General features: G+C 40.6%; 1 protein-coding gene across 4 annotated transcripts in view; it reads right to left on the bottom strand.

Moving 5' to 3' along the window:
• abr (ABR activator of RhoGEF and GTPase) overlaps positions 1-17,125 on the bottom strand; it is a 124,830-nt gene that overhangs the window by 56,301 nt on the left and 51,404 nt on the right. For all 4 annotated transcript variants that reach the window (XM_038708302.1, XM_038708303.1, XM_038708305.1 and 1 more), the window contains 4 exons: positions 12,986-13,084; positions 10,257-10,442; positions 5,177-5,281; positions 3,728-3,788 (listed from right to left, as the gene is read on the bottom strand). In XM_038708302.1, the coding sequence (XP_038564230.1) occupies positions 3,728-3,788; positions 5,177-5,281; positions 10,257-10,442; positions 12,986-13,084 (451 nt within the window). The remainder of the gene's footprint in view (positions 1-3,727; positions 3,789-5,176; positions 5,282-10,256; positions 10,443-12,985; positions 13,085-17,125) is intronic.

Genomic DNA, 17,125 nt, shown 5'->3' with positions numbered 1-17,125 from the left:
GTTCACATCTACTGATAAAGCTTGTCATATTAACCACTACACACTACACTCACTCTCATACGCTCAGATATACATACACAGCTACTGCATAAGAGCAAAGAGAACCTTGAGGGTCTTGCTGGTGCTCTTTTGAAGTTTCTCCACCCTCAGGTCATTAATGATGCGGCCTTTACCAATAGTCCTGGATCACTGAACCAATATCGCTACTAGAGAACATTTAACTAGTTGTAAGTATGTTAGCTGGTTGTATAAGTCGGTACATCAGCTGTAATGACTTGTCCTACTTCAGTGGTTGGCAATAGGTGGCCCAGGGGCCAGAACCAGCCCGCCAGCAATAAGATCTGGCCCGTGGCCAGATTGCTTTGATAGCAGAAAAATAAAAAATAAAGAAATTGATAGCGGCTGTTACTGAATTAGATCTGTCATGGCAGATACAGTTACTCACACAATCACTTCCTCTTAAGTGATTGTGCCTCCAAAATAAAAGCGCAATGCTTTATGACAAGTTTATTGAGAGCTTTACTTTGAAGAGTTCTGAACGACATTCAAAAGAGACTCTGGCCTGCTTGACACACCCGTCAGTAAACGTGTGATTGGATTCCCCTGAATTTCTTCCGGGAAATGAAAATAAGCGTCCGTAGGTTTATGAATGCAGATCAAACGCTGGGACGCACACACACTGCAGCACATGCTTTATTGTGAGCATGTGCAAAAGTGTCCTTCTAATCAATTTGTTTAACAAGGGAGAAAAAAATACCCGCAGTTAGTTGGAATGGATCTTACAACATTCCTACCGGGAGTCACGCACAGTACCGACTGAGCTAAACATGCTCACAAATATACAAAGATTTGAAATAATTTGACTTTGTTCTGGCCGGCCAAAATTTGGCCCGATGCCAGACTTATTTGCCGACCGCTACCCTACTTTGTCTTGCATGTCTGAAATACTATTACACCTGGGTTCAAAGACAAGAGCCTATAGCCACACTAGCTGCTTTGAGGAGCTGTAACAGTCGTAATTTGAGCTAAATGTTAAAATCAGCATGCTAACATGTTACCATGTTCACCAGTTTAGGATATAAGCATGCTAACCAGTGCTAATTAGCACTACAGACAAAGTATAGCTGAAGCTGATGGGAATTAGTTTTGTCTGTGTCTCATCATAAGCTAAAGTATTAAATAAAAATTCAAATGTTGGTTTGGATAAATGTGTGGAGATATTTCAGTCTGGACAAGGTGACATAATTGTTAAGACCTCGATAAGACCTTTTACTGCTTTTCAGACACCTGGATATGATAGCTCAGTTCATCCAACTGTTTTAAACCTATTGAGAAACTGACTGGAAAATGTACTTTTTTCTTTCTCTCTCTTTTCCCTTTCTTCCATACATGACATCATTAAATATGCAGAATATATATGAATAATCAGGTTACTCTATGTTCCAGGGAAATCTTTGGAGTATTCTATTTAACAAGGACAGGATCTGGATAGAGATGCGAAGTTCAAAGTCCAGTCAAGGGTCAGGATGAAGGAGGATGAGAAGAAACAGACAGAGAGGCGGATTATTGGAAGTCGATGACCTGTCACAGCAGGGTGCCTCTGATTGGTCCTGTTTTCAAGGTCGCCTTGACAACTTGGCTGACGGACAGAGAGTTCATCTTTGCTAACGAGGGGATACACCATGTGGGCGAAGTCTTTGAGCAGGCACAACACACGCTGCACGGGTCTATATAGTTAGCACACCGGGACTGCCAGCTTTCAGCCCTCAGTATTTGGCAAAACATTCAGCTCCCAATGCCAGGCATGAGCCGTGACGGAGGACAAGGAGGACAGAACCAGAGCAATAGGAGCGGGAAAATAAAGAAGGCAGAATGACAAATAGGGAAAGGGCAAATTAGGATTAAGGAATAGAGAGAAAACGGCAGCAGTGCGGAGCAAGGGTCCCCATTTACATGTAAAACAGGATGTCAGTTCCTTGTTTGATTTAGTACTTCGGTTTCTTTTTGCATCCATTCATTAGGACGTGGTAGGCAGATGAAACAGTGAGCTTTAATATACAGTAGGTAAACAAACATGACAAATAAAAACTTATTTCAATGGGAAAAAAAACACAAAAGCACATCAGTCAATTCGGCTGGGTGCAGTTAAATCACATGAAGGCAAGAAGGGTGGATGGTGAGTATAGGGAAGTAAGGCAGGTAGGAAGAATGAAAGAAAAAAAAGTGTGGAGGGAAAACAAAGAGGAAGTTGTAGTTTCAGAGCTACAGAAATCCCTCGACTACTTCTCCAGGTAATTAAGAAACTGCAACACATACAGTAATCAAAGCAACTGCCCAGGGTGATGACAAACACTGATTGTTGAGGGAGTATGAAACTGGTTCCAAGCTACTTCACTGCCATACTGTATGAACCTATGGTACTGCAAACACATAATAGTTTAGTATAATACATTATCTCTCTTCAGTAAAGATGGGAAACAAATGTGATTATAACAACTGGCATGTTTGGGTTCTTCTTCATTTATGATGCATACAATTAACACTTCACAGGTACATGCTGCTGAAAAATGACACACATGAACACCCACCCTCTCTCAGGCAGACACAGCCACACCATTTGCTAATCATGTTTGCTTAACATTGCATAATTTGGACAGCGCACAACATTTCATTCTCTCCCCTGCAGCAAGAGGTCTAACCCCTGATTTAGCTGACAGAAAACCCCCAAAACAGCTTAAGTTTGCAAGACACCAGCAGAATAAAGGATTTACCAGCTCCGTAATGCACTCACTCAATCACACACACACACAGATCAGACTTGTTCCGATCCTTTGGTGATAAGAATTTTCTATGAAGAGCAGTCTGGGGTCAGCAATCCTTGCACAGATTAAACGTGCCCTGTTTAAACAAACATACACACACACACACACAAAAAAAAACTGCTGTCCTACTCTATATTATGTATGTTAGAGGACATGAGTAATCACAGTCTATTGAGCTGCATATTCCAGATGATCATCACACAAAAGAAATTAATTTTAACACCTTATTACGTGAGCGACGGCACATAAATGTACAGACAAATTCCATTTAAGGTTTGAAGTCATCAGCAGACAGCATTTCTGCATCAAAAGCATCAGTTCATAAAGCCCAAATTACCTGTCAGATATGATGGTATCCCAAATCAATCTGACAGCTTATTAATAACTGTCCCAACTTCACAGCAAACAAGGTATGCTACCAATCTACCATAGAATTAACAACAATGACTTGCTGGCTAATAAAAAAAATGGAAAAAAGGAAAAGCTACACTCCAAGTAGCCTGAATCAAACGTCGGAAGCTCATATCATGCAGTCGTTACCGTATGTGCAGTTACAACACAGTCTGAGGACCAGAAGCACCTCCATATCCCTCATCTCCCCGCTTCACTCTGTTCCGCTGCTCACTGCCTCCCTTCTCAGGCAGAGACACAGACAGGGAGAGAGAGAGAGCGATAGAGGGAAAGAGAGAGAGCAAGAGTGTGTGTGTGTGTGTGAGTGCTCACACAAACGCCAGTTTGCGTCCCAAAGACCGCCACTGCATACACAAGTAGAATGGGCAGGACTGGAGTCTTAAAGCAGCAAGCCAGCATAGACAGGCATACATGCACACTCACAAAAGACACAAAATGACAAGAACCCACAAAGACAAAGACACACGTGCACACCAAGTCACACACACACTTACCCTCCATTGAGACAGTTGTGGTGCAATCTTTGGAGTCTTTGGGACCTTTTACTTTGAGGTTCTGAAAGAAACAGAGGAGTGGAATGATCAATTTCATTAATTATACACACACACACACACACACACACACACACACACACACACACACACACACACACACACAGCTCTCTACTTGCTTGGCTGAGACTGATAGAAGTAATGAAGAAGTATATGGTCACTGCAGCAGACTGAGACAGCTGAAGAAGGCTGGACCATGTACCCTTCACAAATTTACCTTACAGTAAATTATATTTACGACCACCAACACACCTCGAAAGCACAATATAAAAATTACTTATTTATTAAATAATTAAGGTTTCAATTAAGACCCCATAAAACGACCACTATGGTACAAAGTATAATGTAATTATTTATATACAGTAAAACTTTTATTAATAGCCCGGGCTTTTATTTGTTAAAATCACTGAATTGACCCTGCCTATATTTGGGACAGGCCTTTAACTCTTGCACAAAACTGAAATAGGCTACTATGAAACAGTTTATTTATTTCAAACAGTATGAATATTACTTAAATTATCAAATAATAGCAAATACACATAATTCATTTGATCTAGCTCCGACAGACGGGTTATGCGCTTTTATTTTGAAGGCAGCAAAAGTTTTTATTTTGAAGGCAGCTAAAGTTTAAATGCTATGTACGTAGAGGTTTTATATTACAAGTCTGACTTTATTTATTATAAGAGCTGTTCAGTTGGATCAATGTGCTGCTCCTGGCATCTCCCTCCTAGACAGAGGGGTGCACTAAAAGAAAAAGCTCGAAGAGTTTAAATACCATTAAGAGAACATTTATAATTTCAACATGCCACCAGCTGAGGGTCTTATTTTACTTTACTTTGTTGTGAAATGCACTGCACATCGGTCCAGACACTAATAAGCTCAAATATGCTATGTGTAGCCTATTTCAACACCAATATTTCTGTTAATGGTGTTTTAAACTAGTGTTCCTCAAAATAAAAACCATATCTCCCATAAAGACTGGTGCTTCCTGTCGAAAAGAGGATGTTTCAACTTGCCTTGCTTCCCCTCTGTGCTGACGTTCTATGTGAATTTGTGTTCTCCTTCTCTTTACCGAAGAGGATTAATGTAATGGTTTAAGACGCTTGAGATGTGCTGAAATGGGTTCTGTGCTGTTAAGCGGTAAGTATTTAAGTATTTATTTGCCACTGTTGCGTAATTATACTAGTGTCTAAAGATTCGCAATTACAGATGTTAAAAGGCAACACACAGCAACTTTGATTAAATTACAAAATGACAATATATCTTCATATTACAAAAAGAAACAAAAGCCCAGAACCTAATCATGCTGCATAGTTGCTGTTCAGACATGTCTTCTTTACATCCTTCAAATGGCTCCTTAAGTCTCTGATCATCCTTGGAGGATGAACTTACCTCGAATATCTTCTGTAACTGGACATTGGTCTGGCTGCATTTCACCGTGTCTAGCGCCACCTTATAGTTGTCCACAAAGGCCTTGTACACTCCCAACTGGCTGGCCTGGGGCATGTGAAAAGAGAGAGAAGAAGAGACATTAACGTATAGCTTTGAGACAATGATAGTGGCATGAACCTCTCTTTTATTTGATCTGAACTGTTTAAAGACCCAATAGAGACCAAATAAGAAACTGGTTGACTTTCGTGGCAATAACAAAAAACAGTGGAGTGAGTTGCATTCAAATTCAAATGTCACTTCGATACGTCTGCATGTCACAAGATGATAATAAAATTTATATACATTTTTGGCAGAGTAATTAATTGCTATTCCCATCAGAATGTGGCCTGAATTGAAATTGAAGGTTGAAAAGAGCGCTGCAGTCCCTCTTTAGCTCTAACAGCATACATGAAATTATCCCTCACACACACACACACAAAGTTACACACTTACAATCAGTGCATACAAGCTAATCATATTTCCCATAATGCAACTCCACTGGTGGCTCTGTGCAGTCCTCCTGATTGAAAGAGTCACTTGCTCTTTCTTCGTCCTTTCATTAACAGCCCCTCTCTGCTGTACCGTACGTGCATTGTAACACAAGCTGCAGACCAGCAGTGCATGAATATGCATCCCGCTACAGCTATGCCTGAATGGCTAGGCTGAAGAGCTGACTGCACCCTATTAAAGCAATGAGATTGGATTCAGCTGAATAGAGTGAATGAGTAAGACTTGTTACTTTTGTCCTAAAACCCCCCTTCCCCTCCTATTTTCATTTCCTCTCCTCTTCCACTTCCCTTATGAGTGTGAAGCAGAGAGTTGGACTCAAGAGAGGAGACACGAGGCCTCATATGACACTTAAGAGATGATGTTGTAGATCGGTCCATTCTTCATAGGAACAGATAATAAAGAAAATCAAACAAATACCCAATAGTTATTTTGTAATCATAGCACAAGCCTGACACATTTAGCTACATAAAGACTTAAATTGACAAGATGTCAGCCTAACAAGTGTCACTCTCTGTATGTCAACTCATTATAATTATTTCAAACCAAAACCTTGGATGGAATTGAGAAACCACCATATGTGAAGACTGAATTTTTGATTTGGCAGCTTGACTGGAAAGTACACACCAAGCACAATGACACGATCATGGTATTTCATCCATTCACAATAAACCTCTCCAGCTCCGTCCGTCACAGCTCCGAACGGGAAGGACAGGAGGACGAGGGAAAGAAAAAAAAAAGAAGAGAGGGTTGCAAACAGAAAGGGAGAGAGGGGACAGTGCTAGTGTGTTGACTACAAACAGCCACTTTCTACATGATAAAAATGCAACACTTGGTTTAGGCACTAATCATATGGTTATGATCAATAAAAGCAAAACAAAAACAAACACAGCAATTAAACATTTAGACTCTAACGCTAACAAAAAGAAATGAAGCTGTTTCATACACTGTTTTTGGGGTCACTGGGCTTTCTGAGCGAAAAGAAACTAATCACTTTTCTTTGTACTCATTTAAGCCTTAAAACAGCCGCCTATATGATTCAGGTCATACTGTCATATACAATCCAATCATATCAATCAACAGAAAAGTATGGCTATATAGTAAAAGACTTAAAGCATCCAACTACTCTACACTTCTCCAGTATCTTGGCAGCATGATGAATATCAATTAGCTATTCTGCACATGCTTGACTACAACTGAAAGTGAAATTATTCTATCAATTGCACAATCAAATACTGTATGGGCAGCACTCCGTTGTCTACAATGAACCATAGTTCTTTCTCGTTGCAGAAATACATTGTTCCCCCTTGGTCTTTAACACTCAAACTTTAGTGAATCGAGCCGTGTGACAAATGACTAAGTACTATCGAGCCAGGGAGATTTCCCCACAGTACTCTCACGCTGTGCAACGACTAGCATCTCTGTGCGGCCAGAGCGTAATGAATAAATCAATCAAAATCTCTACAACCACACTTGCATCTAAAGCAGATATAATGATTACCATGATCGCCATATTAGATTAACATTTTAGGATGTTTACATTTGTTAACTAGCACTAAACACAAAGTACAATTGAGGCTAACAGGGGTATCATTAGTTTTGCTGGTATATCATCATTAACCAAAGTATGGGACACATTTTGACCTGATGACGAGGGTAAGGGATCATCACCGTTATTACAATTCATCCCAAGGGGGACATGCATATCTCTACCAAATTTTTCTGAGATATTATTGAGTCTGGACCAAAGTAGTGGACCGATCAACTGACCTTGCAATACATAGAGCCATGCTACTGGCATGGCTAAAAAGGTTACAAGGGGGAAGCAGTTATCCACTTACAACAACATAAAACATGGATTACAGTTATAGTTAGTGTTAAAAGATTGATGCAAGTCTTTTTATTCGCCCAAAACCTCTTTAAAGTCATAACCGTAGAAAGATTAAACTTAACTCTCTTAATGCCTCGAGGGAGTTTGATAAATCAAACGCCTTCCTGGCAGTCACAGGCTGCAGCTGAGCCCCTTTTCTTGTCCGAAAAAGGTGAGAAAAGTTGGAATTGTGGCTTTTATTCCCTGTCTGCCTGTTTTCTGTAACTCTGTCCTTCTGTGTAGCTGCACTGGCCTCCATGCTGCTGACAAGGAGCAGTAGGGAGTAGCCCGGCTAATTACACTGCCATCTGTACTCTCACACTGCCACTCTGACTAAATGTTTAGCTGCCACATGACATGCTCATGTACGCACGTATAGGCAGCACAGATGGGAGCCGATGACTACACTAATGTGTGTCACTTGGTGGTGCGAATCCTGGGGTCCGCAGAGAGGAGGGAGGGATAAACTACTAAAAGAACTACATATCTACAAGAGAGTTCTGTTAATTTTCTCTGCTACCAAGTATAGCTCATATGTCATTTCTAACACATTTGCCTCTCCAAATGTCCAACAGAATCTTTTATTAAAGAAATGTTTCATTAAATCTTAGCTTGCTCTAAACTTGTCCACTTGTTCAGGTTCAGTACATCTGTCTTCTTACATAGGTCTATATACAGTAAGGGATTATTTGTACAAAAACTTAAATCTATATTTAGTTTACACTGTCATAAATTCCCATCCAACTGCTGCAATTTTCATTTCAGTCATAGCAGGTTACTGCTAATAATAACCCTGGCTGACATGTTTTTTTTAAGATGTCAAAACATACCCAAAACCCTTTGTGAGCGATCAGAAAGCCCTGTTTCATATCAGAAGACATCTTCATCAGGTTTCTCATAATGATGTTACGGAATTTACTCTATTTTTAAATCTGTCAAACTGAAAGGCGTGTGAATAAACACACCGCTACATGTAAATGTAGCTTTATATTAGACCTTGTGATAACAAACAGTGCGACACCTTGATTTTGTCCACAAACACATGCTGGCAAACAATACCCAATAAGATCAGACCTACAGTCTTCTGTATGCCATTCAACATTTAAAAATAATTCAGGTTCGAAATCAACGCTGCTGGCTCAGAGAAACAAAAACTGAATCACAGGCAGTACAGTCAGAAATATTTTACTACTTCATACAGTAACCTCTCTTTTTAAGAGATTTAAAAACAAGTCTCATTTCGGAGGAGTTTATTTCTCTGAGCTGACATGACACTTACTCTGGTGCTCTAGTCAAAACAACAGTGTGCTCATGACTAGGCAAAATGCCACAGGATCTCTGATAATGGGACATCTGATTAACTCACAGCTCATTAGCAATAATTAAATATCCTAAGATCCAGAAACATGGTGCAAGCTGAACAGGGGGCATATTTAGCGTAATCTCTGATCCCAGTGCATTTCATCACATTTGTCTGGTTAATGTCACAACATTTAAAAGGAGATTTCTAAAACTGCATATAGAATTGTCAAGGCTGTCAGTGATCAGGGCAAGTTGAGTACTGTCCAGCTGCACCGTGTCTTTTAAAGCAGAAGAAGCAGATGAAACTAAAGGAGTTTTCTTTGTGAATGTTCAGGTCAGCTAATTCTAATTTAACATCAAATCCAATATCTATAACAATAGCTACTCATCTAAGATAACCGCTTTTTAATTGCTTATATATTGTATACGGACAAAAATATAATTATGTTGTTATATCTTCTGTGGTGTTCTGAGGCTTTAGGGTAAACCCCTGTTGTTACAGTCAGGTAGAAGAGGGTTACAGCAGTTCACTCCCACTTTTCTAAATAGCGAGTCTGTCTGGCTTCCAGTCCAGGAAACTTATAAACCACAATATTCTGTTACCGCCTGCCCACAGTGGGACGTACTCAGGGTGAACTAAGGCACGGTGTACTTACTTCAGTCATTCCAGCTACGCTGCTGCTCTCAGTATGAGATTCAAGTTGGCCACTGAAGTTAACACATTTACTGATTAATTTACCTTACAACTTATAAATGACATTTCTTCATGGATTTATTTTTCCTACGATTAGTCCAGATTCTTCCATCTCAGCTGAAAGTCTCTATTACAGCATGTTACATCAGCCTATCTGCAATATGCCAAACAAATGTAATGAGGATTGAAAACGTAAGACACATGCACACTGTATATACACATGCTCTTAAAGTATGTTAGGTGCTGAGAAGCAATGTTCAGATTACATTATCCACTGCAAATCTGACAGCGTAATGATCTAACACAGAAGCTGAGGCTGGAGCTTTGCTAATTCTATACACAGACGGATCCACACACACACATAACAATGATGTTGTTACATTATGTACCGAGAGCGTCTGTTTAGAAACATTATCCAGTGCAAATATGACAACATGATAGATCTGAGGCTGCAACACTTCTGTTTGTGCACTCAGACCACAGGCACAGGGGGGCACACACACACACTTGTGTACACACTGTCTAATTTAACCAAGTGATTCACGAGTATAAATAGTTGGAGTCTGACAATTCTCCTTTTAACATTAATTTACATGCGCCCTGCAAATGACGAAGACAGGGGAAAAATGACCCACACGCTGTCATTTCGGAGCCCACATCAGACTCACCAGTTTCTGGAACAAATGTCCCACAGTGACCTTCTCGTCCCACTGCTGGATGTTGGGTAAGAGGGCGTCGTAGAACTCCTTGTGAATCTCAGAAATGTCCTGGATTTTGTAGAAGATGGTATCTATCTGCTGGATGGTCAGGATGGGCTGCGAGGTTGTGGTTGTGGCTTTAAGGGGACGCATGGGCTGAATAATCAGAGACAGAGAGAACAAACAGACTCAGTAAACACAACTCAGCTAATGAGGAGGCCACCAAGTACCAACCTTAAGTATCTTTTCCAAAGGTAAACAACAGTAAATATAAGAACAGGAAAGCGTGGCATCACACTTCAACTCTGTTAATGTTTCTTCTTGTTAATATAATTATAAAATAACAAAATTGGATACCTGTACCTAGTTAAAGACTACTAGCCAATCAGAAGCAGAGTAGGGCTGGCCCTGAAAGCCGATAAATATGGCTTTGGTTCTGCTGTATATTGCCCCTTTTCTACCGCATGGTACCAGCTCAACTCGCCTCGGCTTTTTTGGTTTTCCACTGTAGTAAACTTGTACCTGTACCTGCTACTTGGTACTTTTTATTCGTATCACCTCCGTTGTGGTTCCAAGCGAGCTGAGGCAATACTAAAATGTGACGCAAAAACACAGCAGACTACTGATTGGTCAGAGAATCGTCACTATTCACTGCATCATCATTGCGTGTGCCAGACAGAGGCCAGCAGCAGGAAGTTTTATATTTTACAATTTTCGTAAGTATCTGTCTTTACATTCTTAGTAATGTTGAACCGTTTTAACTTAAATCAAGAGACAGCTGGTGTGTGTGGGTCGCCTGTGTCGCGTTGAAAATGCTATGACAACCAGCTACAGGGCCCAACCCTAGCTGCAGCTCAGTGTGTTTTTCCACCGGTGTTTTTGAGGGCGTGTCAGACTAGCCGCTAGGCGAGCAGTATGACGTGTGTTTTCTTGTGACATCACATGGAAGCATAATAAAAGGCTGGACTACAAACGTGCTATTTTCAGGCAGTTCAGAGCAGAGTGTTCTATGGGAGATGTGAACTCCCTTTGGGATGGACTCTGGTCTTAAACCTATTACATGCCCAAAAAAGGTATATAACTCAATAAAGGAGAGGGAAAAGCCAGAAAGCATAATATGACCCCTTTAATAGGAAGGCTTTGAAAGGGGGTACAAATGGGGCAGTTCTTTGGCCAATCACTGGCCTAATTGGGCCAGGGCCTAGTTAAAAAAGTTTCTGATGAAGCATGCAATCTTAATCTCTCTGATCTGCAATTGGGTGACTCTGTTCTCTGCTGTGTAGTTTCTGACCAGTCAGATTGCTTATCACCTCAGTTACTCATAGATATGTATGGAGTGGACATGGTGAAAACAAAAATGCATTCATGTCACAGGAAAACTTGTCTTGGGATTATTGCACTTATTGCAGGGTTTCTGTGAAAGCTAATCAGGCTGGCTGACTTTTAAAAGTCTTCACAATTGCTGCAGACAAACATTCGATGCCCTCAGTCTATATATGATGGCAAAGTATGAAGCTGAAAAGCCCCCATCAGATTTGACAAAGTGTTGCTGATGAATGAATTTGCAGACAGGTCACCTTAGTGAATTTTATTCTTCATATCTTTCCAAGTGACTTTACAGGATAAGGTCATGTGATTATGCAGGCAGCACAACTTACAGACATGATAGTTTTTATGTTTATATTTATGTTTTAAATTGCAATATCGTATCGTGGGGACTCACAATTCCCACTCCTAGTATCTGCATGAGATGGCTCATTCTCAGCTCAATACGGTGGTATCAGTTGTGCATTTCTCATCTTTAAAGTAATGTTCTCAGACAGAAATTATCTGTGTGTTCGTGATTCCAGTAGAGTCTAGTCTAGCCTAGTAAGTGTCTGCTAAATACAATTGACTTGTCTGATGTCCATCTGATATGCCATCAGTTACCTCCTAAGATTTTAATACCAGACTGCAGTTTGCAGTTATACCAAAAGGTCCAGGTACAAGCAACTGCTCACACAGAGAGGTGACGTACCAAAATCCGATTCAACACATGAGCCAACATGTGACATTTGTTTACAAGTCCTTGCTTGCCTTTAATGTGGTTGTGTAAACTAAAACCTGCCTTGCATTAAAAATGCAAAAAAGCAAAGACAAAAGTGTGATCAGATTATGTGTTTTAGATGTTCTCTCAATAACTGAGGAAGTGGAGAAGGATAGGAACAAAGACTCTCATTGGTTGAAGTGTATAATGACTTGACCGAGGGTTGAAAGAGAAGGAACTAAGAGGAAGACCAGATTTCTGCCAGCGTCACTGCAGTCTTTTGTTACCTTATTGGCTGACAACCAACTACAGCTTTTTGTGTTTCAGCATTGGAGGTTTTGTAACTTCAGTGTAGCTTAATTTCAAACTAACTACTTGTCGTTCATGCAGTAGTAGTGCAGAATGTGGCTGAGTGCGGTAGGATATGACATAGTGCCTTAGCATGGGGAAGCATGTTAAGTTAGTGTTTCAGGAAACCGCTGAAGTGTCCTGCTTTCAGTATGACCATTACTCACTAATAGCACTATAAAAAGTTCACACAGGCCTGCACCACTACACACACAGCAGCACTGCAACAGGCACGCTGCTAAATGAGTCTTCACATGCTGTTTTTACCAAAAAAACAAATGAGTACGTCTGTCAGTGTCATTTGTTTGTAGTGTGTGTGTCTCACCAGTAGCAGGGCCTCCAGCTGGTTAATGTAGATCTCCTCACTGGCCAAGAAACCAGAGAGCACCAGTTTCTTCATCTCCAGTCCTTTCTCTGTGTCTCCCTGTAGGATAAAACATACCTGGATTAATTTCTAACCAATGCCACACTCAGTACTATGGCTCCAGCTGACTTCCTGCATGATGCCACAGCAGTTACCACATCAGGTAAACATGTGATTAATACATACACATCCAAAGTGAGTGGGAATAAACAGCAGCTGTATTTTGGCAATCTTCGCTCATCTAAAAACATCTAAATGACTTACTTCCTTTGTGGAAAGTCCTACTGCTAAACTATGTTGTATTTTGACTTCGATATCAGGGGAGTCACCACCCTAATCATGAATGAAAAAACATTGAAGCGAGAGCAAACAAGTCACAGTAGAATTTTTATCCCTCTCCTCAGAAAAACACTATTTTAAAGAGGTGGTATTATGCTGTTTGGCTTTTTCCCTCTCCTTTATTGTTATCTCTCTCTTTTGTGCAAGTAACAGGTTTGCAAAGTGAAAAGCCCAAAGTCCAGCCCAAAGGGAGTTCCCATCTCCCACAGAAAGCTCTGCTCTGAACCGCTTGAAAACAGCTCGTTTGTAGTCCAGCCCTTCACTTCCTTTACTTGTGACTTCAAAATGAAAACGCGCCAAGCAGCTTGCCAAGCAGTTTGTGGGGTCAGGCACGCCCTCAAACCAAGCTAGTCTGAGCGGAGGCCCTTTGGCTCGACTCGCCTTTGTTTGGTTTTCCATTGTAGAAATGTTGCACCTGTACCTGCTTCCAGGTTCTTTTTTTTTTTTTGAGAAGTGATGGCCGAACAAAAATGTTGAATATTTTTGGAGTTGAGGAGCTCCGCAAGTGGCTGCAGGGGAAGCCTGTGCCACCCCTCGGGAGAAGCGGCCAGCCGCCCGCTCACAGAGCCCTCTGCTCCCGCCGTCACACAGACCGCTGCAGCAACAACGGCAGAGGAAAACACAGCTGGAAGGTTTTCATACCGCTTATCTGTTTTCACATTCTGAGTAATGTTGAAACATTTTAACTTAAAAAAGAGAAAGCTGTGTGGATCGCTAGTGTGTGTGTCGCACTGAAGGTTAAGTCGCGGCAGTTGTGTGTGGTGTCACTATGACGACCAGCTACGTACTATCTCTGGGTACTATCTGCAATGGAAAACGGAGCAGGGCCGAGTAGAGTCGAGTCTGTAGTCTTACTCTGTAAGATGTGGAACAATGATGTTGTGTGGTTGTGGACTTGAGTAACTTATACCATCTGCTAGGTTACGGTCTCAGTCTGAAGTGGCTTTGATTTGGATCACACTACCTTGTTTCTTACGACACACCCTTCTCTGCTTCTGATTGGCTAGTAGTCCCTAGTAGTATTTAAAGACAATAAACCTAACGTAGCTTATATTAAGACAAAAGTGTCCAAAAGTATACCAGTTCTAAACAAAGTAAAGTAAGGCACTTGTACTTCTCATTTAATTTACCACATTTTAGTTACTGTGTAGAGGTATAAGGCAAGACATACACGTAATAAAAATCCATCATATGCGTTACAGAAAAGAGCAACACAGATCATAAACTAGGTGGATTCAAGGGAGCATCCCAACAGAGGAGGGATTTAGGTGAGTTCAAACCTTTGTTAGTTGTATTTAGAACCAGAAACAGATTATCGCCTGAAAAGTTACAAAGAGGAAATTTCATTTTATAACTCAGTTTGCATGCATTAAAGAACATCATTTTTAATTTACTTTAATTTAAGGCAAGGTACGGAGACCAGATAATTGGACAATTTAGGGAGTGATGCTAAATATTCGTGTGCATTTTTGAAAGTGCTGGCAGACATGTTACCTATTTGAGAAGGAGGCAGGTAAATTAAGATTTTTCTTCTCCTCTTTTTAAATCATGGAATAAGTATTCTGTTATTACAGGTTGTGGATTATATTTTGTGGGGGATTTTGTGTTAATGCACACCGAGGTGATTGAAAAAGAACGTGACTTATGTCGTTGCATCCTCTTTACGAACTGTGTGCTGTGCAGTTAAGGACGCAGACTTATTGTTATTTGTATACAGAATTATTGCAGCCATGATATTATCATTTGTCCCATCTCATCTAGTCAACATGCCACTAATAAAAATATACTGCACACTATGTGATGGTGCGAAGATGATATCAATTGTTTATATTTACACATTTATAAAAATGACATATGATAGATTCACACTATACTGCAAAAGGCAAAACCCCACAGTGGTGTTAATATAAACCAAACAAGTCAGGTCATGTCACTTTTATTTTTAAAGCATATTCAAATTTGTTAAAACAACAACCAAAACAATTAAAATGGGTGAAGGCTACTCAAGCAATTCTCATTTATGTATTCGTCTTTAACAAACCTGCATACAGCTCAACAAATAATCAGAAACTTTCCCAAAGAAAACGCATACACTTGTGCGCACACCTGTTCAGGCTGTCATTCACTCTTTGCCCCCGGCTGAAGAGGCACACGCCCATGCATGCGCACAGACAAATGGCAATAAAGTGGATTAATGTAGTCAGAGTGACAAATATGTACTTTAAGGGAGGCCAAAGGACAGCCGTGAGAGCAGAAAGGAAGATTAATTATTAACACCACATCCTTACAATGATATCAGCGCACTAGCTTTGCCTGATAAGACAAGGAAGGAGCAATGACCTCATCACATTAACCCAATAATGACTATCATCCACCTTCTGACACTGATGGAATCCCTCAAGACTGGAGCTTTACCGTATAGCCAGTTACAATATATACACTGTGTGTATACACAGAGTGTATGTACACACACACACACAAACACACACACACAAACGTTTCGTTTCGATGAACGCAAAGAGCCCGAATCACACATTGTGGTCAGTCATCTGTGTATCCGTGATCACATGAAAATGTTAGACACGCACCAGTTCGTCAACATCTCTTTAATCTCCTTGTGATCGGTGGAGATAGTTCTCTCACGTCACAACCTTAAGCGAACCAGAAGAAGAATTGGGACTGACTTCTATACATCGTGTCTCGTTAATTAAATTGTGAAAAGTTTTGAATGAGACGCATTCACATCAGTAAGTTAATGAAGGATTTCAACAGCACATGTAGTCAGCAGGCTTTGACCTTAAGAGAGACAACTCCTAGTCTTAGTCTGTTGTGATGCTGGTAGTCCTTGAAAGAAACTAAAAGATCATTTTCATTATGACTAAGACTCATAGCAAAAACAACACCAGAAATGAGGCATACTCTTGAAACTCTTAGATATTTCGCACATGCAAGTACTGCTGCAGCTCACCGGTTATTTTAAGCACCATAAACCATATGTACGGCCACATCGTCAGACATTGTTTTTTATATAAATGTCATGAAATTAGATCCCAGGGCTACTTGTGACAAGAGTTCTTAACTTTTTTTAAGGTCTGGGATATGATGTCAGACCCAGTGTAGTTGACCCTTGACTAAGAAATACATTTTATTCTCAAAGTAAACATGTACGTGTTGGTGACGTGTAAAACTTACTCCCTTCAGTGACAAACATGTCACAGCTGGTTGAAAAAAAAAAGCCAGGAAAGTTAAGAGAAAAACTATTTCTTCCAACAGTGGGAATACATGAATATTTGCCTCTGCTGTACAAAGAGCTACTGTGCAGCGAGGGGGCAAGATGAGCAATACATGAGTGGTGAAAGGATTTTTCCATGGCAACCTGCTCCTGTGCGTGCAAATCTCAGTTACACATTTCATACAGAAAAACGCAACGTGCTTTTCTATTGTGCCCTCTGGTCTTACTCTGGGATAAAGGAGCCGATATAGAGACTGAAGGAGAACAGAGCAGGTAGTCCTGCTTTTTTCACAAACACACACACACACACACACAAACACACTTCTTTACAAACAGAAGTTACCATTAGAAACGGAAACCAGTCGTGTTTAAAAAAAAACCTCACCAGAGTGAGGAGACGTGTGCTCCAGACTGAGTAGTTGCCTCATCAGGCCACGCTGACAGACCAATGGCTGTCACACACACACACACACACTCGCACACACACTCTTGCAGCACAGATGGCTCAAAGACACACGTAGCAGCACATA

The sequence above is a fragment of the Micropterus salmoides genome, unplaced genomic scaffold, assembly GCF_014851395.1.
Source record: "Micropterus salmoides isolate LMB-PRFRI ecotype aquatic unplaced genomic scaffold, ASM1485139v1 Ms_hic_scaffold_9, whole genome shotgun sequence".
Classification (NCBI taxonomy): Eukaryota; Metazoa; Chordata; class Actinopteri; order Centrarchiformes; family Centrarchidae; genus Micropterus; species Micropterus salmoides.
Note: the sequence above shows the minus strand (reverse complement) of the source record. Positions and strands in the feature narration are given on the sequence as shown.